Source organism: Dendropsophus ebraccatus, chromosome 13 (assembly GCF_027789765.1).
Source record: "Dendropsophus ebraccatus isolate aDenEbr1 chromosome 13, aDenEbr1.pat, whole genome shotgun sequence".
Taxonomy (NCBI): Eukaryota; Metazoa; Chordata; class Amphibia; order Anura; family Hylidae; genus Dendropsophus; species Dendropsophus ebraccatus.
This window is the reverse complement of record NC_091466.1, coordinates 77,897,639-77,920,118: the sequence shown is the minus strand read 5'-3', so window position 1 is coordinate 77,920,118 and position 22,480 is coordinate 77,897,639. Positions and strand designations below refer to the sequence as shown.

The window sequence follows — 22,480 nt, the reverse complement described above, 5'->3', positions numbered from 1 at the left end:
GCAAGAGGCGGTGTTCCTATCACTTGTGCCAGTTCTGGGACAGGTCCGACCACCTGCCGGAGGGAGGCGGTAGTCACTTTGTGAACCGTATACCAGCATGGAGATTTCTCCCGTGAGGTCTGAGTTGTCCAGATGACGGTGCGGAGCTGCCCGGACGTACGGCGGGGACCAGGGCCTCGCTCTAATCGCTGTGCCAGCCGGATGCGAGTGCCTTCCCTTCTCTCCCAAAGTCTGACGTTTCCCGTCTTTGCCTTGTGCAGTCCGTTCCGCGCTGCCGTTGCCATATCTATGTGCTGCTTGTTTCTTCGGAAGATTTCCAGCTGTTATGAAGACGCCGTTCTCAGTCTGCTGTTACCTCTTCGGTGCTAGAAGGGGCTGTATCTCATATTGGGGGACACTGGGAGCATTTACTCTTAAAAGCAAATATAATTTCTTATAAGTTCTTTCCACAGTCTCTTGTCCGTGATTGATGACAGATGAAGAGAGTCTGGCGGGGGAATCAGCACTATGGTAAATGGTCACTAACCTCTCAGGATATTCTGCACACACGGACAGCAGATCTGGCCTCCCTATATCTCTATAGCATACACCCAGAAGCAGCAGCAGCATGAAGGATATTATAGAGCAGTACTAGATGGCAATCTGGCACTGGGGAAGATGTCACACTTACTATAACGCTCAGCAGCTTCCTCTTCTCCCTGTAGATTTCTATTGGCAGCTGTAACCTGAAGATGAATTTGAATGACTACAGATGATGGGAAGTTTTCTGATAAGATATATTATAAGGTCTCTTACAGTCACAGAGTTGTTGACAGTACAGCAACTAGGGCTGGGCAATATTGGCCTAAATCAGTATCACAGTCAATTGAACATGTAACCTCCATAATGATAATTGAACAATGACACGCCCCATTTATAAGCCACACCCATTTGGGTGGGCCAAAAACAGCAGAATTTTTGACTGCACTACAATGCAGTGAAAGTTAGAGCTGGAGGAACTCCCTCTCGCGTCTGATCAGATAGCCCAGCGGCAGGATCTTGCCGCCGACTCCAAATGATTGGTACCCTTTACCTGCACTAAAGATGGGATGCTTTTTAAACAAATGGACTAAGTGTATTTAGCACCAATCCGTCCCCCGCCGGCAGAATAGTTAAACCCAGGTAAGGTAGGAGTGGCGATGACAGATCGGAGGAACAACGAAAAAAAACAACCTGATGAAGATCAGGCGGGTTAAACAAGCCCAGACTCGCTAAGAGTTATATCGTTCAGCCCTAGTGGCAACCATATAACGGGGCAGCTTAGCTCCACTGAAGTGAATGTAACCATGTAGTAATACTACGCACAACAACCTGACAAGGGTGGAGCAGTTTATGGGAGAAAGCAGTCATGTTTTTCTAATCTTGTATAACAACTTTAAAGGAGAACTCCGGCCGTTTGCAAAATGTGACAGGGGAGAAAACATCTAGCAGGCACTGCTTACCTCTCCCCGCGCTGCACCATGGGACTGGCGCTGGTACCTCTACTGGAAGGCATTAACCCCCACCGAGTTGTGACGATTGGGAAAATGCTTGACTCGGCTGATGGACAGCTCTCTCAGCCAATCAATGACTGCAGTGGGGGTCCCGCCCCAGTCGCTAAGTGGCTGAGCAGGCAGTCCATCAGACAGGTTGTGAGGTTGGCTCTGGTGAAGATCCCAGGGGTCCTGGAGTTGTGATCCAGCGCTGGAGAGGTGATATAGTTTGTCAAGTTCCTCCAATGCCCCTGGAGTTTAAAAATTTCCCATGAGGCCAGACTTCTCCTTTAAGTTTAGAAACAAGTGTAGGACTGGGCAGAGAAGCACTGATACAATGTAACAAGCCTGCTCCTGTACCATGGTGGCAGTCCGGACCTTCAGCCTGGGTTAGTGCTGCTCTAGAATGGTCTACCCAGACAGAGCGGCTGAATCCAGCAGCCACTGCCCCCTAGTGGAGGAAAATAAGAGGACACGAGCCGTGTGACACCATCCACCATTGTATTTACACCGGGTGTGACTTTTTACAACAAAAGTTTCAAGTTCAACAATTCCACAAATTATAAAACCAGGAAAACCAAAAGGAAACTTTTCCCTACAACAATGTAGAAAACTGCAATAGGTAGAAAACAAGGGAAATAAAAGTCTAAAATCCATAAAAGCGGACGCAGCGTTTGCTGGTGCGATGCCTGAGACAATCTGGCGTCTTGTGGAGTCACAGAATTAAGGCCGAGGTCCCGGAGACAGAGATGCTGCGTCAGTCACTGGTAAGAGAAGCACAAAGAGTTATGTACAACATGCGCCAGACCTGCCTGAGGGGGGCGCCAGTACCGGCTTGCTATGGTTAGAGACAGGAGTGTGGGCTGTAACCTGCGCTGTGGGCGGGGCTTCACAGCCTATGCATGAGGAAGGGGCTCCCTGTACACTAATATACCACTGAGATCAATGTATTATCAGTCTGCAGTTAGCTCCAGAGCTCCCCCTAGTGGTGACCACACACACAGCCAGAGAATTGGGTTTTACATCTGTGCTGTAGATTTGGAGCTCTGTACTGGAAAAATGGCGCTACAACCTCTATAGAGCTAATATGTAATGGACCTGATGGGGAAGGGTGTAGAGCAGGAGTCTCCAACCTGGCGCCAAACTACGTTTCCCAGCATGTTTTGCCTGTGTTGGAGACCACTGGCCATAAGGCTTTGTACCTGGCTTGGGTCCGGGTCCATGTCAGAGCGTGACGGGGAGGGACGGGGGCCGTGGGATGATAAAACTCACAGTCCGGCCGAGTACAGTGATTGCTGAACCTGCAATGCTGAGGAAGGAACACAGAACACATGAGCCACGAGCCAGACCCCCGGGGGAGGAAGCTGCAGAAGAGACACTTACCTTGGGGTGATAGAACGGACACTCAGTCTTCTTACAGGCCGGGAAGAAGCGGCACTGCTGCACCACAGGCGGGATATGAGCTACTGGAGAGCAGAGAAAGAGACATCATACCAGGAAATAGTGCCGCACCATGACAGACGACAGGTCTACCATATATATAGGACACCGCCGTGTGTTATACTCCAATCACATCCAAAGCTGGTCACTACTCCACTGCCTTCTCCATGGCATGATGGTGACAAACTTTAAACAGCATTTATATCCCATAATGCCCTACGCTTCCCGGCATATACATCCCAGAATATAATAGACTACCCAGTGTATAAATCCCATGCATGATCTGGCATATATAGCCCAAAATTTTATCTAGAACCCAGACTATATATCCAGTTATGTCTTAGGGCCCTATTCCACCGGACGATTATCGTTCAGATTATCGTTAAATCGTTCGAATCTGAACGATAATCGTTCGGTTGAAATGCAGTTAACGATTAACGACCGAACGAGAAATCGTTGATCGCTTTATAAGACCTGGACCTATTTTTATCGTTGCTCGTTCGCAAATCGTTCGCATTGAATAAGACATCGTTCGGTCGTTTGCAATAGATACGAACGCAATAGCGAATAAATAGCGAAGAGAAACGATCGCAATTACGATCATAAGTAACGATTATCGTTCCATGGAAGTGACCGAACGTTTTCAGGTCTTTGGCAATAGCGGTCGTTTGAGATCGTTAATCGTTAACGATTATGCAAACGATAATCGTCCAGTGGAATAGGGCCCTTACACTATCTAGCATACTGTATATATCCCATAATTTCCTACACTATCTAGCATACTGTATATATCCCATAATTTCCTACACTATCTAGCATACTGTATATATCCTAGGGCTGGGCGATATTGACCTAAATCATTATCGCGGTTAATCGTACATGTAGCCGCGGTAACGATAACTGAATGATAATTATGACACGCCCCTTAGGTAAGCCACACCCTTCTGCAAGCCACACCCACTTAACCGTGCCAACCTGGGGATATTTTGTTTTAATAGAGTAAAAAAAAAAGTAACTCACTGAGCAGCAACACAAGGATGAGCCATTTAGTCTATTGTCATTATTTGTTATTATAATTAGGGGGTCTCAGAGAACCTGGACATGTATATACAGGTATACAGCTACAATAGGACATGTATATACGGGTATACAGCAATGTACAAAGTACAGGACGTGTATATACAGGTATAGCGCTATGTACTACATAGCTGTATACCTGTGTATGCATGTCCTGTAGTGCGTACATAGCTGTATACCAGTATATACACATCCTGTAGTGTATATAGCTGTATACCCATATATACACGTCCTGTAGTGGCAGTATTATATATGTATGTCCACAATACAAGACGTGTATACACAGGTATACAGCTATGCAGGTTCTACATTAAAAACACATGCACACTCAGCTAAGCTGAGCATTCATGTGTCTAATGGTGCGTTTACACAGGCAAATTTAACTGACAGATCTTTGAAGCCAAAGCCAGGAACAGACTATAAACAAGGATCAGGTCATAAAGCAAAGCCTGAGATTTCTCCTCTTTTTAAATCCATTCCTCGCTTTGGCTTCCAAAATCTGTCAGATAAATCTCTGTGTAAATGCACCCTTAGAGGATCACAAAAGACAGCTGGGGGTGGAGCAGGGGCATAGCTAGGATTCATGACACCCCATAGCAAAAAAAAAAAAAAAAAAAAAAAATACATGGGGCCCCATGAATTTTGTATGAGCCCCCCAACCTCTGGCAGCACATCAAATAGAAGAGGGGGCAGCTGAAGCGGGGGCAAGGGGGACTGCAATTAGAACTGGGGCAGGGTGGCAGCAGCTGGGGGTGATCTGGGCAGAAGGGAGGACAGAAGCTGGGGGTGATCTGGGCAGAAAGGGGGGGGGCAGAAGCTGGGGGTGATCTGGGCAGAAAGGGGGGTAGAAGCTGGGGGAGATCTAGGCAGAAGGGGGGGGTAGAAGCTGGGGGAGATCTAGGCAGAAGGGGGGGGGGTAGAAGCTGGGGGAGATCTAGGCAGAAGGGGGGGGGGTAGAAGCTGGGGGAGATCTAGGCAGAAGGGAGGGGGTAGAAGCTGGGGGAGATCTAGGCAGAAGGGGGGGGGGGTAGAAGCTGGGGGAGATCTAGGCAGAAGGGGGGGGGTAGAAGCTGGGGGAGATCTAGGCAGAAGGGGGGGGGTAGAAGCTGGGGGAGATCTAGGCAGAAGGGAGGGGGTAGAAGCTGGGGGAGATCTAGGCAGAAGGGGGGGGGGCAGAAACTGGGGGTGATATAAACTGTATCTTCTCCCTTGTCACTAGGGAGAAGATACAGCACTGGCACACACTTGGCCCTCACGGCTGCCACCTCCTCTCACCCCCCCCACCCCCCCCGTCGCTGACCTGCTCCTCATACCCGACACACATGCGGCAGTCGCCGACCCGCTCTTCATAACCAGCACTGAGTTCACACGCAGCCCTCCTGGCCGCACACACCCGCAGGTTCCCGGTCTCTGGAGAAGGAGGTTGCAGGGACCGCGGGATCGTGTGATGGATGGCGTCGCTGCGCTGGGGCTGTATAGTGGGATGTGGGGGTGCAGTGCAGACCCCCGATCCCGCTATACAGCTTCACCATCCACAGTGACCCCATCCATCACACGATCCCCCGGTCACTGCAACCTCCTTCTCCAGAGACCGGGAACCTGCGGGTGCGTGCGGCCAGGAGGGCCGCGTGTGTACTCAGTGCTGGTTATGAAGAGCGGGTCGGCTCTTCCGGAGTGAGTGGCGGGGGCGGCCGGGAATGCCGCGTGTCTGCCAGGTATGAGGAGCGGGTCAGCCACTGTTCGGGGTGAGAGGAGATGGGGGGCGATGGGCTGCTGCCAAATGTCACACTGCTGCAGGGCAGGGGATGGGAGGTCACCTGCCTCAATAGTAAATGTGCGCCCTGGCTGGAATCCCAGGCAGGTTGGGGGCGGGGACACTGGGGAGCTGAGGGGGCGGAGGAGAAATACCGCAAATACCGCCCTGGCAAAGTTGAGGTCGGTTTACCGACGCCAGGGACGGTATCGGTATTTTCACGGTATACCGCCCAGCCCTAATATATCCCATAATTTCCTACACTATCTAGCATACTGTATATATCCCATAATTTCCTACACTATCTAGCATACTGTATATATTCCATAATATGCCTGTGTATATAGAATCTACAGCAATATCCTTAGGTGATGGTGAATGTTCTTTGGGTCTCGAGCGGCCCATCTAAGTATATGGACACTTTTTCTTGGCATCTAAGTAAATTACCAAGAGCAGCGTCCTCCGGGCTCGGATACATTCCTCCGAGCTCGGATACATTCCTCCGAGCTCGCGAGCTCGGATACATTCCTGTAATGAGGGACGGCAGCCTGAGGCATAGGGGCATTGCATGGTAACCGCTCGGCACAGAAGGGCTAACATCACTGACAGCCTACCTGGCTTCACCAGCGGCACCGGTGTCCGCCTGCTGGCATGGGTGTACGGGCAGTCCGCCTTCGCACACTTTGCATCGAATTTACAATTTGGATGGATGAAGAAGCATTTATCTGCAAATCGGCACTTGGGAAAAGCTCTGGAGGAAGAGAGGAATATATGAATGGCATATACAATGCGAGCAGCGGGCACAGTGTGTCCAGGTATAGTGCTAGAGGGGGGCACAGCGTGTCCAGGTATAGTGCTAGAGGGGGGCACAGCGTGTACAGGTATAGTGCTAAAGGGGGGCACAGCGTGTACAGGTATAGTGCTAGAGGGGGGCACAGCGTGTACAGGTATAGTGCTAAAGGGGGGCACAGCGTGTACAGGTATAGTGCTAGAGGGAGGCACAGCGTGTCCAGGTATAGTGCTAAAGGGGGGCACAGCGTGTCCAAGTATAGTGCTAGAGGGGGGCACAGCGTGTACAGGTATAGTGCTAGAAAGGGGCACAGCGTGTACAGGTATAGTGCTAGAAAGGGGCACAGCGTGTACAGGTATAGTGCTAGAGGGGGGCACAGCGTGTACAGGTATAGTGCTAGAGGGGGGCACAGCGTGTACAGGTATAGTGGTAGAGGGGGGCACAGCGTGTACAGGTATAGTGCTAGAGGGGGGCACAGCGTGTACAGGTATAGTGCTAGAGGGGGGCACAGCGTGTACATGTATAGTGCTAAAGGGGGGCACAGCGTGTCCAGGTATAGTGCTAGAGGGGGGGGGACAGTGTGTACAGGTATAGTGCTAGAGGGGGGCACAGTGTGTACAGGTATAGTGGTAGAGGGGGGCACAGTGTGTACAGGTATAGTGGTAGAGGGGGGCACAGCGTGTACAGGTATAGTGCTAGAGGGGGGCACAGCGTGTACAGGTATAGTGCTAGAGGGAGGCACAGCGTGTCCAGGTATAGTGCTAAAGGGGGGCACAGCGTGTCCAGGTATAGTGCTAGAGGGGGGGGGACAGTGTGTACAGGTATAGTGCTAGAGGGGGGGGGGGGGGGACAGTGTGTACAGGTATATTGCTGGGGGGGGGGGGGGGGACAGTGTGTACAGGTATAGTGCTAGAGGGGGGGGGGGGGGGACAGTGTGTACAGGTATAGTGCTAGAGGGGGGGGGGGAACAGTGCGAGCAGCGGGCACAGGTGTAATGTGATTGGTGCATTGGTCCTGTCGCTGATCACCAGACACCCCCTGTGTTCGCCGCTGTCCAGGCGGGGGGGCACTTACTTGCAGGGTGTGGTGGGGTGGTGATAGGTGCAGCGCTCTGCGTTCTTGCACGCCGGCCAGTACTTGCAGCGCTCGGGGATCTTGGCTTTGGTTGGAGCGTCGCCCGCCTCTGGAGCTGCAGCAGGATATAGAGACTTGTGTTATTCCTCACAGCACAATGGAGGGAAAAACGACAGACACAAACTACCAGAGCAGCCCCCCTCCCTCCATCCCCTACCAGAGCAGCCCCCCTCCCTCCATCCCCTACCAGAGCAGCCCCCCTCCCTCCATCCCCTACCAGAGCAGCCCCCTTCCCTCCATCCCCTACCCGAGCAGCCCCCCTCCTTCCATCCCCTACCAGAGCAGCCCCCCTCCCTCCATCCCCTACCAGAGCAGCCCCCCTCCCTCCATCCCCTACCAGAGCAGCCCCCCTCCCTCCATCCCCTACCAGAGCAGCCCCCCTCCCTCCATCCCCTACCCGAGCAGCCCCCCTCCCTCCATCCCCTACCCGAGCAGCCCCCCTCCCTCCATCCCCTACCAGAGCAGCCCCCCTCCCTCCATAGTGGAGCTCCCAGCACTCCATCCCCTACCAGAGGGGCCCTGCGTGGACTATACCATCCGCGGGGGTCGTACCATGTGTGCTGCTTGGGTCCTGTAGGAGGGGGAAGTTCGGCTCCGCCCTGCTCAGGGTGTTGTAGGCCTCTGGATACATGTCGCCCTGCTCGGTGTAGCACATCGGCTCTTCCTCAGGTTCGTGGTCGGACATGTATCCCGGGGGGCTGGGGACCCCTTCTAGGGTTACAATAAATTTGGGACTTGGAGGTTTTTCGGGCACCGCAATCTCCCTGATGAGAGAGAATGAGATTACACACTAATATATACATATACACACACAGACCATAGATGGCGGCGTGTAAGGACGTGGATAGAGAACGCTGAATAATTATCGTATGGTGTGAACTACGTCACACACAGCTTATTCCCTAACCTTGGGCTCTCCAGCTATTACAGGACTACTAGTCCCAGCATGCCCTGGGGAGCCTGGCACTCCTCACATACACAGAGCCCTCACAGTCAGTATGGCCGCCTCACGTGTCTCCAGGTGGGGGTGGGGGGGAATCAGTTGTCACCACGGCAACCCAGTCTGATCCCTATAGGAGACCAAGTATCTGTATATACTATAGCAGTGTATACTGAGGCATGGATACAGCAACCCCACTGTGTACAGTAGTATATAGCTGCAGCAGTGTATACTGAGGCATGGATACAGCAACCCCACTGTATACAGAAGTATAAAGCTGCAGCAGTGTATACTGAGGAGTGGATACAGCGCCCCCACTGTGTATAGTAGTATATAGCTGCAGCAGTGTATACTGAGGATTAGATACAGCACCCCCGCTCTGTACAGCACCCCCGCTCTGTACAGCACCCCAGCTCTGTATACAGAAGTATAAAGCTGCATCAGTATATACTATAGCAGTGTCTAAGGAGTGGATACAGCACCCCCCTGTGTACAGTAGTATATAGCTCCAGCAGTATATACTGAGGAGTGGATACAGCACCCCCCCTGTGTACAGTAGTATATAGCTCCAGCAGTATATACTGAGGAGTGGATACAGCGCCCCCACTGTGTTCAGTAGTATATAGCTGCAGCAGTGTATACTGAGGATTAGATACAGCACCCCAGCTCTGTATACAGAAATATAAAGCTGCAGCAGTATATACTATAGCAGTGTCTGAGGAGTGGATACAGCCCCCCCACTGTTTTCAGTAGTATATAGCTGCAGCAGTGTATACTGAGGATTAGATACAGCACCCCAGCTCTGTATACAGAAATATAAAGCTGCAGCAGTATATACTATAGCAGTGTCTGAGGAGTGGATACAGCCCCCCCACTGTGTTCAGTAGTATATAGCCGCAGCTCCTGCTCCACTAAACAGATGCAGATAGTCAGACGCCATACTTACATAGACAGTGAATGGAGGGTAGTGTACACACCCTCAGGTGGGGGTCCCATGAGTGATCGGGGGGGATCTGCAGCTCACATACCTGGGCTGGATGAGCCGTCCGGGCGGCAGCTGCCCCTCCACTGCTGCCGGGGGATCTCCTTGGACTGCAGGATCTTTGGTGACTTTCGGCCTCTTGAGGATGAAGGAGCGGCTGTCCACTGGTCTCAGGTTCTCCACCTCCTCCTCTGATACAAGGAACATGAACAGGATGAGTGTAATAATGCTGAAGTGTATGAGAACCTCACAGCCTTCTGCTAGTACAGATGCTGAAGTCTTTCCTTAGATACACAGAGCTGCGCTCACAAGTCTGACAATCCTTAGGGGCCTTTTACACGGGCTGAATATCAGCTGGTGTGTGGCTAGAAATACTTAGTGGGCCGATAATAGACCTGTGTAAAAGTGACAGCGATCAGACAGGGAACACACCCAGTCCTCGGCTGATCGTATCTTTTAAGGAAGCCTTAAAATTGATCGCTTTTGGCCGCACCATCTGCCATCAGCGATGCTGTGTGATCCGGCACTGTCAGCTGCCGCTCTCCAGCAGCTGCTGTGTGATCTGGCACTGTCAGCTGCCACTCTCCAGCAGCTGCTGTGTGATCTGGCACTGTCAGCTGCCGCTCTCCAGCAGCTGCTGTGTGATCCGGCACTGTCAGCTGCCGCTCTCCAGCAGCTGCTGTGTGATCAGGCACTGTCAGCCGCCACTCTCTAGCAGCTGCTGTGTGATCAGGCACTGTCAGCCGCCACTCTCTAGCAGCTGCTGTGTGATCAGGCACTGTCAGCCGCCACTCTCTAGCAGCTGCTGTGTGATCCGGCACTTTCAGCCGCCGCTCTACAGCAGCTGCTGTGTGATCCGGCACTGTCAGCCGCCGCTCTCCAGCAGCTGCTGTGTGATCCGGCACTGTCAGCCGCCGCTCTCCAGCAGCTGCTGTGTGATCCGGCACTGTCAGCCGCCGCTCTCCAGCAGCTGCTGTGTGATCCGGCACTGTCAGCCGCCGCTCTCCAGCAGCTGCTGTGTGATCCGGCACTGTCAGCTGCCGCTCTCCAGCAGCTGCTGTGTGATCCGGCACTGACAGCTGCCACTCTCCAGCAGCTGCTGTGTGATCCGGCACTGTCAGCTGCCGCTTTCCAGCAGCTTCTCTTTCTTTGGGCCGCCGCCGTGCCTCATCTTGCTGTCAAGCAATCTGGAAAAGGCGGGGCAGAAGCCTGTAGTTACAGCAGCTGGAAAGCAGGATGAGAGGTGACAGTGCCGGATCACACAGCAGCACATTAGGCAAGTATGGACAGCATGTGTGTTCTGGAAACTGACAGCAAGGAGAGATCTATATCTATGCTATCAGTTTCCATGGCCGTAATACGATATCATTTGTGTGGCCTGGCCTCTGGCTGATCAGCTCTCGTTTACGTCCTTCCAGGGACCCATGTCGGCCTATGTAAAAGGACCCTTAGTGAAAACAGTCAACAAGTTTCTGGACCCACCCAACAGCCCTTATAATGCAAGCGATATCGCTCTACAACAGATAACTGTATACTGCCTGATGTAAAGACAATGACTGCATGTAGAGTTCAGCTCTGAAGCCTGCTACTAACACCACTAAATATTACTACCAAATATAAAAAAGATGCACAGGGCAGACACCTTGTCTCCAGAGCTGCGCTTCACCGGAGGGATCAGGCTGAAGTCTTGAGAGGACGTCCATTCTGCGTTGCTCTGATGAAACAAAATCAGTGAGATGTAACAGCACAGCATTAAAGCGACTCTGTACCCACAATCTGACCCCCCCAAACCACTTGTACCTTTAGATAGCTGCTTTTAATCCAAGATCTGTCCTGGGGTCCGTTCGGCAGGGGATGCAGTTATTGTCATAAAAACAACTTTTAATCCAGCAGCGCTGTGTCTAATGGCTGGAGCTTACATTTGTATATGCATTAGGCTGGCACCACCTCTCAGTCCTTCCTCCCCACCCTCCTCATCATTAGGAATGCACCAGGCAGATTGCTTCCTATTCCCCACCTGTGTGTATAATGAACATGGACTGGATCGTTAATACACCTGTGCAAAGCTCAAACAGCAGTAAATGTTCCTGGATCATTTCTAATGATGAGGAGGGTGGGGAGGAAGGACGGAGAGGTGGTGCCAGCCTAATGCATATACAAATGTAAGCCCCGGCCATTAAGACACAGCGCTGCAGGATTAAAAGCTGTTTTTAGGAGAATAACTGCATCCCCTGCCGAACGGACCCCAGGACAGATCTTGGATTAAAAGCAGCTATCCGAAGGTACAAGTGGTTTGGGGGGGGGGGGGGGGGGGGGGGGGGGGGGCAAATTGTGGGTACAGAGTGGCTTTAAAGAACCCCTCCGCCTTATGGACGTTTCGGGTGGTGGGACCAAGACGCCTCCCAGAACTTACAATAAGAAAACAATATAATGGCAGTGAAAGCAGCAGGCCTCATAGTGGTGTAGTGTTGTCACGATACCAGAATTTTGAGTTCGATACCAATACCAACTTTTTTTTTTCAATGCTCGATACCAATTCGATACTTAATAAATTTTATTTAAAAAACCCCACAAGAATAGAGATGCGCCCGTACGGACCATATTATTTTAAAACTAAAGTTTGCCTTATTTAAAATAAATGTTCTTTAAAAAATTGCCCTATTCTCACTCCTAACACTTTTTTATCTTTTAGCCTGCATGACTGTGGGGCAATCTGTAGTTTTATTTAGTAGCACGTTTTTATGTGGTACTGAATTTGGTGGTTTCTCCGCTTGCACCATTTACCGTGCGTCATCAGGAAGGTGATAATCTTATAATATGCACAATAACACTTCAGCTATCAGGGGGATGATGGGAACTGTAGTCATGTAACACACACTTAAGCTATCAGGGATGATGGGGGCTGTAGTCATGTAACACACACTTAAGCTATCAGGGATGATGGGGGCTGTAGGCATGTAATACACTTCAGCTATCAGGGATGATGGGAACTGTAGTCATGTAATACACTTCAGCTATCAGGGATGATGGGAACTGTAGTTATGTAATACACTTCAGCTATCAGAGATGATGGGAACTGTAGTCATGTAATACACTTCAGCTATCAGGGATGATGGGAACTGTAGTTATGTAATACACTTCAGCTATCAGGGATGATGGGAACTGTAGTCATGTAATACACTTCAGCTATCAGGGATGATGGGGGCTGTAGTCATGTAACACACTTCAGCTATCAGGGATGATGGGGGTTGTAGTTGCACTATTCCAGCTGGATTCAGGCGGCAGAGTAATGTGCAGGCTACCGCCCCCCTCCCCCTTCCCAGTTGCAGCCAGGCCGACCTTTTGCTCACCCCCCACATTGCTGATGCCGGCCCGGGAGTGTCCTGACGGCTCCCACCTCACAGCCACCCACCTCCTGTCAGATCTCCTCCTCGCCTCCCCCACCTCCAGCCTTCTCCCCCGGACAGTGCAGCTCTCAGCCTCTGTCTTCCCTCTCCTGCCGCCGACGCTGCTCTGTAATGCTATACTGACCCGGGACCCCGCGGCGATGTGAGAGGCAGGAACGGCCGGCGGCAGCAGCATGGTGCGCGGAAGATCGGGGTCCCAGGTCTGTGTTTGCAGGGATGGCACATAGAGAACAGGACAGGCGCTCAGGTAGCCGCCTGTCATGTTCTCTGCACTATACTCTGTTAAACTACGCTATTTTGTAGTTTAACAAAGTATCGATACCAGGAAATCCTGGTACCGAACAGTTTTTTTGCCCCGAAAATCGATAGTAGTATCGATTTTTCGGTGCATTGTGCATCCCTACAGTGGTGAATGGTTGGGGAGCTCCATTCCCCTCATGAGCCCCATGGCATCGCCCAGGTGTGCAGGCTGGTACCTGGTACAACGTCCATCACCGCCGGCTCCTCCGGCTCTTCCTGGTAACGCAGCATGGACGCCCGGCTCTTCAGCAGGATCAGCTCCTCCTCAGGTACAAGACGGGCTCGGGGAGCTACAGGCACGGTCTGCTTTGGGGGAGCTGTAGAGACACCATGAATACACTGAGGACCCTGAGCGGACCCCACTTCTCTGTAGGATAATACGGACTCTGAGGTGTCTGGTCCTCATTTACACATCCTGAACATGCTGCAATTCTTCTAATAAGATCAGATTGAGACTATTCTATAGCATCACATCTACTGTGCTCACGTTCCCCCCCAGCCAGCACCGACGTCCCTCAAATATCCCCCCAGACGCTACATTCACTACTGACCTGAGCAGCGGTGGGCCCTCCCAACCGTCACAGCGGCCGCACGGCCCTCCCAAATGTCAAAATGCCCCATTCTGTAGTCCATGCAGTATCAGCTCCCTTAATAGTGCCCCCTAATACTGCCCCATAAAACAGCTGCCCCCACACAGTAATTATTTTCTTCACACAGTCTGTAATCCCATAGTAGTGCCCCATATAGTAGTCAGTCCCCCTCAATAGGGCCCCATATAGTAGTCAGTCCCCCTCAATAGGCCCCCATATAGTTGTCAGTCCCCCTCAATAGGACCCATATAGTAGTCAGTCCCCCTCAATAGAGCCCCATATAGTAGTCAGTCCCCCTCAATAGGGCCCCATATAGTAGTCAGTCCCCCCTCAATAGGCCCCCATATAGTTGTCAGTCCCCCTCAATAGGACCCATATAGTAGTCAGTCCCCCTCATTAGAGCCCCATATAGTAGTCAGTCCCCCTCAATAGGGCCCCATATAGTAGTCAGTCCCCCTCAATAGGGCCCCATATAGTAGTCAGTCCCCCTCAATAGGGCCCCATATAGTAGTCAGTCCCCCTCAATAGGGCCCCATATAGTAGTCAGTCCCCCTCAATAGGGCCCCATATAGTAGTCAGTCCCACTCAATAGGGCCCCATATAGTAGTCAGTCCCCCTCAATAGGGCCCCATATAGTAGTCAGTCCCCCTCAATAGGGCCCCATATAGTAGTCAGTCCCCCTCAATAGGGCCCCATATAGTAGTCAGTCCCCCTCAATAGGGCCCCATATAGTAGTCAGTCCCCCTCAATAGGGCCCCATATAGTAGTCAGTCCCCCTCAATAGGACCCCATATAGTAGTCAGTCCCCCTCAATAGAGACCATATAATAGTCAGTCCCCCTCAATAGGACCCCAGATAGTAGTCAGTCCCCCTCAATAGGGTCCATATAGTAGTCAGGTAGCGTGGCGACATCAAGGTCCAGGTGGCCGTCCAGACCGCCCATATTATAATTGCCTGCTTTAGGTCATCAATGGATTTCCTCCACTGGCCAAAAATAACGGCACCGTGGGCCAGAGTCTGACATGTCTGATCTAAAGGGTTAAACTAAAGCCTGATCCCTGCCGATCATCTGTAACAGATATGGAGGGGACTAGAGGACTCCATATCCCCCCAGGTAAGTATGTCACAATACAGAAAGGAAGATCCCAAATATATAACATCTACTCATAGTATAAGTGAGAAGCATCCAACTGCAGGGACCCCAACCAATCACAAGAACAGGGGGCTACCGAAAGAGAGCAGTGCTGGCTGACTACAGGACTGTAGAGGTCCCAGCACTCTACCAGTCATATAGCCAGAGAATGGAGCGGAAGCACGCCGCCCCCCCAGGAGACCCCTGTGCTTGTGATCAGCCGGAGGCGCTCAGGAGATCCTGGGGATAGCCATACTGATCTGGGGCAGCGAGCCGCTTACCTGTGGAGTAGTTAGTCGTCCTCGTAATGGACTCCTGGGCTTCGGATATGGCTTTCAGGATGAGGTTCTTGTTGGCTTGCTTGGATGGGGGGAGGGTAGGTCTAAGAAATTAGGAAAGTCACAATCAGAACCCAAAGTAAGCATGACAGAGCCCCACACCTGCTGCGGGGGGCAGAGCAATCTCATACCCCCCCTCCTTATCAGTAATGCAGAGCAATCTCATAACCCCTCTCCCCTCATCAGTAATGCAGAGCAATCTCATACCCCCCCTCCTTATCAGTAATGCAGAGCAATCTCATACCCCCCCCCCTCATCAGTAATGCAGAGCAATCTCATACCCCCCCCCCCTCATCAGTAATGCAGAGCAATCTCATACCCCCCCCTCATCAGTAATGCAGAGCAATCTCATACCCCCCCCTCATCAGTAATGCAGAGCAATCTCATACCCCCCCCCCCCTCATCAGTAATGCAGAGCAATCTCATACCCCCCCCCTCATCAGTAATGCAGAGCAATCTCATACCCCCCCTCCTTATCAGTAATGCAGAGCAATCTCATACCCCCCCCCTCATCAGTAATGCAGAGCAATCTCATACCCCCCCCCTCATCAGTAATGCAGAGCAATCTCATACCCCCCCTCATCAGTAATGCAGTGCAATCTCATACCCCCCCCTCATCAGTAATGCAGTGCAATCTCATACCCCCCCATCAGTAATGCAGCGCAATCTCATACCCCCCCCCCATCAGTAATGCAGAGCAATCTCATACCCCCCCTCCTTATTAGTAATGCAGAGCAATCTCATACCCCCCCTCATCAGTAATGCAGCACAATCTCATACCCCCCCCCCATCAGTAATGCAGAGCAATCTCATACCCCCCTCCTTATCAGTAATGCAGAGCAATCTCATAACCCCCCTCCCCTCATCAGTAATGCAAAGCAATCTCATAACCCCCCTCCCCTCATCAGTAATGCAAAGCAATCTCATACCCCCCCCATCAGTAATGCAGTGCAATCTCATACCCCCCCTCATCAGTAATGCAGAGCAATCTCATACCCCCCCTCCTTATTAGTAATGCAGAGCAATCTCATAACCCCCCTCCCCTCATCAGTAATGCAAAGCAATCTCATACCCCCCCCATCAGTAATGCAGAGCAATCTCATACCCCCCTCCTTATCAGTAATGCAGAGCAATCTCATACCCCCCCCATCAGTAATGCAGAGCAATCTCATACCCCCCTCCTTATCAGTAATGCAGAGCAATCTCATACCCCCCCCCCCTATCAGTAATTCAGAGCAACTACATCACATGACACCAGATCAGAACGTCACGATCTAGTCCGACCCCAATGACCTCAAAGGGGTAGAGGTCAATGGAGGGCATGAAGGGGTGGAGCTTGCCTTCCGCCTTTAGATCTGTCGAGCTCCGCCCCCAGGTCCTGATCTAGCCATTAATGTAATATTCCTTTAAATGCTTCCCAGGATCATGAATGAAACCAGCTACCTCCTCTCCGGACGGGAGGGCACAGAGACGCTGCTGGATAAACCGGCTGCCCGGGTCATGTGATCCTCCTCGTCTTCCTCCTCCTCCTCCTCCTCTTCCGGCACATTCTCCGCCAGTCTCCTCACCTTCACCACAGAACTGGCCACTGGGATCTTCCTCTTGCGGGAACTGTCCCCCTACAAGAAGCCGGGGTGTCAGCGACCAGGAAGCAGCTTATCAGTCCCTGATGAGAACCCCCCAATACAGCTTAGCCCCTATACAGAGTCTAATAGATAACTACCAGATTGCCAAGCATCTGAACCAGCAGGGGATGCAAGCTCTGAAGTATAATACAGGATGTAACTCAGGATCAGTAATGTAATGTATGTACACAGTGACCCCACCAGCAGAATAGTGAGTGCAGCTCTGGGGTATAATACAGGATGTAACTCAGGATCAGTAATGTAATGTATATACACAGTGACCCCACCAGCAGAATAGTGAGTGCAGCTCTGGAGTATAATACAGGATGTAACTCAGGATCAGTAATGTAATGTATGTACACAGTGACCCCACCAGCAGAATAGTGACTGCAGCTCTGGGGTATAATGCTAGATGTAACATAACACAGGGGGCCGGCACCCACCTCTCGGGCTGCTCTCTCGGTGGCTGAAGCAATGGCAGACATGTAGGTCTCCTCGGTGGCGCTCACATCCTGAGGGTCATACAGCTTTGAGGCATTGGGGGTCCTGCTGACCTGGGGGGCCTTAGGTCTGGCTATTTGGCCGCTGCCCTGCAGGAGTCTATGTGCGGCGCTGCCCTCAGTGACCTGGTAGAGGCTCTGGTTGCTCCCCGGTGGTCTGTACAGGGGGGCTGCGGGCCGCTGGGCTCGGATACTGGGGGCTGCAGCTGGAATCTTCCTGGAGAGTTGGGAATTGTCGGCTCCGTAGCTCAAGTCATCACTGAATGGGTCTTCGGAATCCAGTTTGATGTCAATCACGGCCTCGGAGGGGGAGAATTCATACAGGGGCCTCACTGCAGAGGTGAGACGGACGGCTGTGCCGACATCAGAGGAGACCCTGGAGAAGGAGGAATCTCAGTGTTATAATACACCAACAAGGGCGGGAGCGACCACCGAGAAGGACGAGCGCTTGCTCACAGCCCCCGACCCGGTGTATGTAATAAAGGAGGGTCCCGTCTACAGGAGTGACCACACAGAAGGACGAGTGCTCGCTCACAGCCCCCACCCCCTTCCGACCAGGTGTATGTAATAAAGGAGGGTCCCGTCTACAGGAGTCTGTCCCCTCTACTGATCACAAACACTAGAGGGAAGGGTTCTCAGACTCATATGGGGGGGGATGCAAACTAAACTGCACCCCCCTTCAATCCTGACCCACCTGACGTCTGCTGATCGCTGTGCTCGTGGCTCGCTGGAGGTCATGCTGTGCGCCCTCTCCTGGCGGGGCGGGGCGGCGTCTCTCCCAGACTCCTGTGGCAGGCTCTTCAGGGGAGGCATGCTGCTATTGAAGATGATGGCCTCCGATGCTTTTAGGCTATTGCTTTCTGAAGGTAAGAAAAAAAAAAAGAAAAAAAAAAAAAGGACATTGAGACGAGAGGTGCTGGAGTCACTAGGACAGTCTCCACAGATTTAAAGGGGATGTCCAGGCTCAGAAAACAGGGCAGGGCAGCTTCCAGTACCAGCGCCTCTCCTGTCTTGTGGTATTGCAGCTCAGTTCCATTGAAGTGAATGGAGCTAAAATGTAATACCACACACAGCCTGAGGATAGGGGTGGCACTGTTTTATCAAGAAAGCAGCTGTGCTTCTCCTAATCCTGGATAATCCCTTTAACCTAAAGCCCTGAGAGACGAACAAAAAAACGTCAGATTCATCGGAATTTTAGGAAAAAGTTATAAATCCACCAACCTGGAGTAACAGAGCGCAGCTTATCCAGCACCCCCTGCAGCCTGGGGAAAGAGATCACATGACGTCACATGGTAATACACACAGAGCACTGTATGGCCCATGGCTCGGCCGCCTCCTACCTGCAGTGCGCTCGGCCGCCTCCTACCTGCAGTGCGCTCGGCCGCCTCCTACCTGCAGTGCGCTCGGCCGCCTCCTACCTGCAGTGCGCTCGGCCGCCTCCTACCTGCAGTGCGCTCGGCCGCCTCCTACCTGCAGTGCGCTCGGCCGCCTCCTACCTGCAGTGCGCTCGGCCGCCTCCTACCTGCAGTGCGCTCGGCCGCCTCCTACCTGCAGTGCGCTCGGCCGCCTCCTACCTGCAGTGCGCTCGGCCGCCTCCTACCTGCAGTGCGCTCGGCCGCCTCCTACCTGCAGTGCGCTCGGCCGCCTCCTACCTGCAGTGCGCTCGGCCGCCTCCTACCTGCAGTGCGCTCGGCCGCCTCCTACCTGCAGTGCGCTCGGCCGCCTCCTACCTGCAGTGCGCTCGGCCGCCTCCTACCTGCAGTGCGCTCGGCCGCCTCCTACCTGCAGTGCGCTCGGCCGCCTCCTACAAGCAATGCGCTCGGCCGCCTCCTACAAGCAATGCGCTCGGCCGCCTCCTACAAGCAATGCGCTCGGCCGCCTCCTACAAGCAATGCGCTCGGCCGCCTCCTACAAGCAATGCGCTCGGCCGCCTCCTACAAGCAATGCGCTCGGCCGCCTCCTACAAGCAATGCGCTCGGCCGCCTCCTACAAGCAATGCGCTCGGCCGCCTCCTACAAGCAATGCGCTCGGCCGCCTCCTACATGCAATGCGCTCGGCCGCCTCCTATATACAATATGACGGGTCTTGTTCTGCCTCCCCCTCCAGTTACCAGGTGGTGAATCTCGACGTGTTGTTCCCCAGGAAGAGCGACAGGTCGTCCGTCATCTGCTCCTGACTCTTCTTGTTGGCCACCATCACCATGATATAGTCCGGGAGCTCCTCGTCTGGATGAAGGATAAAGGAGTGAGGGGGTCTGATCACAGTCTATGGGGGGCCGGAACTCACATTATAGGAACTTACCGACATACGCTCCCAGCTCCTGCAGCTTCCCTTTAATGGCCGTCTGGGAAGAAAAGGGGGATGAATCAGAGGACCCACAGTCCCAATATACACAAATCACTAGTGCCCCCCCCCCTATATATACACAAATCACTAGTGCCCCCCCCCTATATATACACAAATCACTAGTGCCCCCCCCCCTATATATACACAAATCACTAGTGCCCCGCCCCCCCATATATACACAAATCACTAGTGCCCCCCCATATATACACAAATCACTAGTGCCCCGCCCCCCCATATATACACACAAATCACTAGTGCCCCGCCCCCCCATATATACACACAAATCACTAGTGCCCCCCCATATATACACAAATCACTAGTGCCCCCCCATATATACACAAATCACTAGTGCCCCCCCATATATACACAAATCACTAGTGCCCCCCCATATATACACATCACTAGTATACAGCCCCCATTTATACACATCTATCACTAGTATACAGCCCCCCATATATACACATCTATCACTAGTATACAGCCCCCCATATATACACATCTATCACTAGTATACAGCCCCCCATATATACACATCTATCACTAGTATACAGCCCCCCCCATATATACACATCTATCACTAGTATACAGCCCCCCATATATACACATCTATCACTAGTATACAGCCCCCCATATATACACATCTATCACTAGTATACAGCCCCCCATATATACACATCTATCACTAGTATACAGCCCCCCATATATACACATCTATCACTAGTATACAGCCCCCCATATATACACATCACTAGTATACAGCCCCCCATATATACACACATCTATCACTAGTATACAGCCCCCCATATATACACATCTATCACTAGTATACAGCCCCCCACTACCCGGGCAGGATTCGGGTCACCTCTGTGCATACACACCCGGATTTTGCGGCTGATCTCGGTCCCGATCTCCATGTCTCCTCGCTCAGATACCGGACACCGGTCACGGGTACATGGAGCAGTACAGCCGGCCCCGCCGCACAGCGCACACTTATCCGCTGCCTCACAGCGACACCCGGCGGGGCGGAGGACGAACTACAGACACGGGCGGAGGAGACAGAAGCCCCGCCCACCCGCTGTCAATCATCTGCAGGACTTCTCTGTTTGCTGACAGTGAATGGAAACCCCTGAGCTCATCCTCATTAACCATCTGCTTCAGCACAGGAAGCCATATACAGTGCATGTTACGTCATCAGTGACGTCATACAGAGAGTTCTCAAAGGTGGTGGAGACTAGAAAGGGGTTATCAGAGGAAGGCGCCCTCTGCTTGTGGTAAACTAGCCTGTGCTCTACAGTGCTCTCTCTCTCTCTCTATATATATACTGTATATGTGTGTGTGTGTGTAAGTGTGTCTGTGGTGTATGTGTTGTGTATCTGTGATATATATATATATATATATATATATATGTGTGTGTATATATCAGCAGTGTGTGTATAGATATACACACTCACCGGCCACTTTATTAGGTACACCATGCTAGTAACGGGTTGGACCCCCTTTTGCCCTCAGAACTGCCCCAATTCTTGGTGGCATAGATACAACAAGGTGCTGGAAGCTTCCTCAGACATTTTGGTCCATAGTGACATGATGACATCACACAGTTGCCGCAGATTTGTCGGCTGCACATCCATGATGCCAATCTCCCGTTCCACCACATCCCAAAGATGCTCTATTGGATGGAGATCTGGTGACTGTGGAGGCCATTGGAGTACAGTGACCTCATTGTCATGTTCAAGAAACCAGTCTGAGATGATTCTAGCTTTATGACATGGCGCATTATCCTGCTGAAAGTCGCCATCAGATGTGGGGTACATTGTGGTCATAAAGGGATGGACATGGTCAGCAACAATACTCAGGTAGGCTGTGGCGTTGCAACCATGCTCAATTGGTACCAAGGGGCCCAAAGAGTGCCAAGAAAATATTCCCCACACCATGACACCACCACCACCAGCCTGAACCGTTGATACAAGGCAGGATGGATCCATGCTTTCATGTTGTTGGCGCCAAATTCTGACCCTACCATCCGAATGTCGCAGCAGAAATCGAGACTCCTCAGACCAGGCAACGTTTTTCCAATCTTCTACTGTCCAATTTCGATGAGCTTGTGCAAATTGTAGCCTCAGTTTCCTGTTCTTAGCTGAGCGGAGTGGCCCCCGGTGTGGTCTTCTGCTGCTGTAGCCCATACTGTGTACTGTGCGTTCAGAGATGCTCTTCGGCCTACCTTGGCTGTAACGGTTGGCTATTTGAGTCACTGTTGCCTTTCTATCAGCTGGAACCAGTCTGCCCATTCTCCTCTGACCTCTGGCATCAACAAGGCATTTCCGCCCACAGAACTGCCGCTCACTGGATGGTTTTTCTTTTTCGGACCATTCTCTGTAAACCCTAGAGATGGTTGTGCGTGAAAATCCCAGTAGATCAGCAGTTTCTGAAATACTCAGACCAGCCCTTCTGGCACCAACAACCATGCCACGTTCAAAGGCCCTCAAATCACCTTTCTTCCCCATACTGATGCTCGGTTTGAACTGCAGGAGATTGTCTTGACCATGTCTACATGCCTAAATGCACCGAGTTGCCGCCATGTGATTGGCTGGTTAGAAATTAAGTGGTAACGTGCA

The 22,480-nt window shown here is 52.0% G+C and overlaps 1 protein-coding gene across 3 annotated transcripts; it reads right to left on the bottom strand.

The window, feature by feature from the left end:
- Positions 1-1,998: 1,998 nt before the first annotated feature.
- On the bottom strand, positions 1,999-21,041 carry ZC3H14 (zinc finger CCCH-type containing 14). 3 transcript variants are annotated; one of them, XM_069949839.1, is made up of 17 exons: positions 20,744-21,041; positions 19,821-19,863; positions 19,630-19,744; positions 18,741-18,781; positions 18,214-18,379; positions 17,463-17,895; positions 16,838-17,013; positions 15,338-15,438; positions 13,511-13,651; positions 11,270-11,341; positions 9,674-9,818; positions 8,258-8,469; positions 7,646-7,760; positions 6,396-6,532; positions 2,895-2,974; positions 2,714-2,820; positions 1,999-2,278 (listed from the first exon to the last, which is right to left on the bottom strand). In XM_069949839.1, exons 1-17 carry the CDS (start codon positions 20,777-20,779, stop codon positions 2,269-2,271), a joined length of 2,130 nt encoding a protein of 709 aa, XP_069805940.1. In that variant the 5' UTR covers positions 20,780-21,041; the 3' UTR covers positions 1,999-2,268. The 3 variants fall into 3 exon arrangements, with proteins under 3 accessions (XP_069805940.1, XP_069805938.1, XP_069805939.1); XM_069949837.1 differs by having other exon boundaries at positions 2,895-2,977; positions 20,744-21,038; XM_069949838.1 differs by having other exon boundaries at positions 1,999-2,275; positions 2,895-2,977; positions 20,744-21,036.
- Between the last annotated feature and the right edge of the window lie 1,439 nt (positions 21,042-22,480).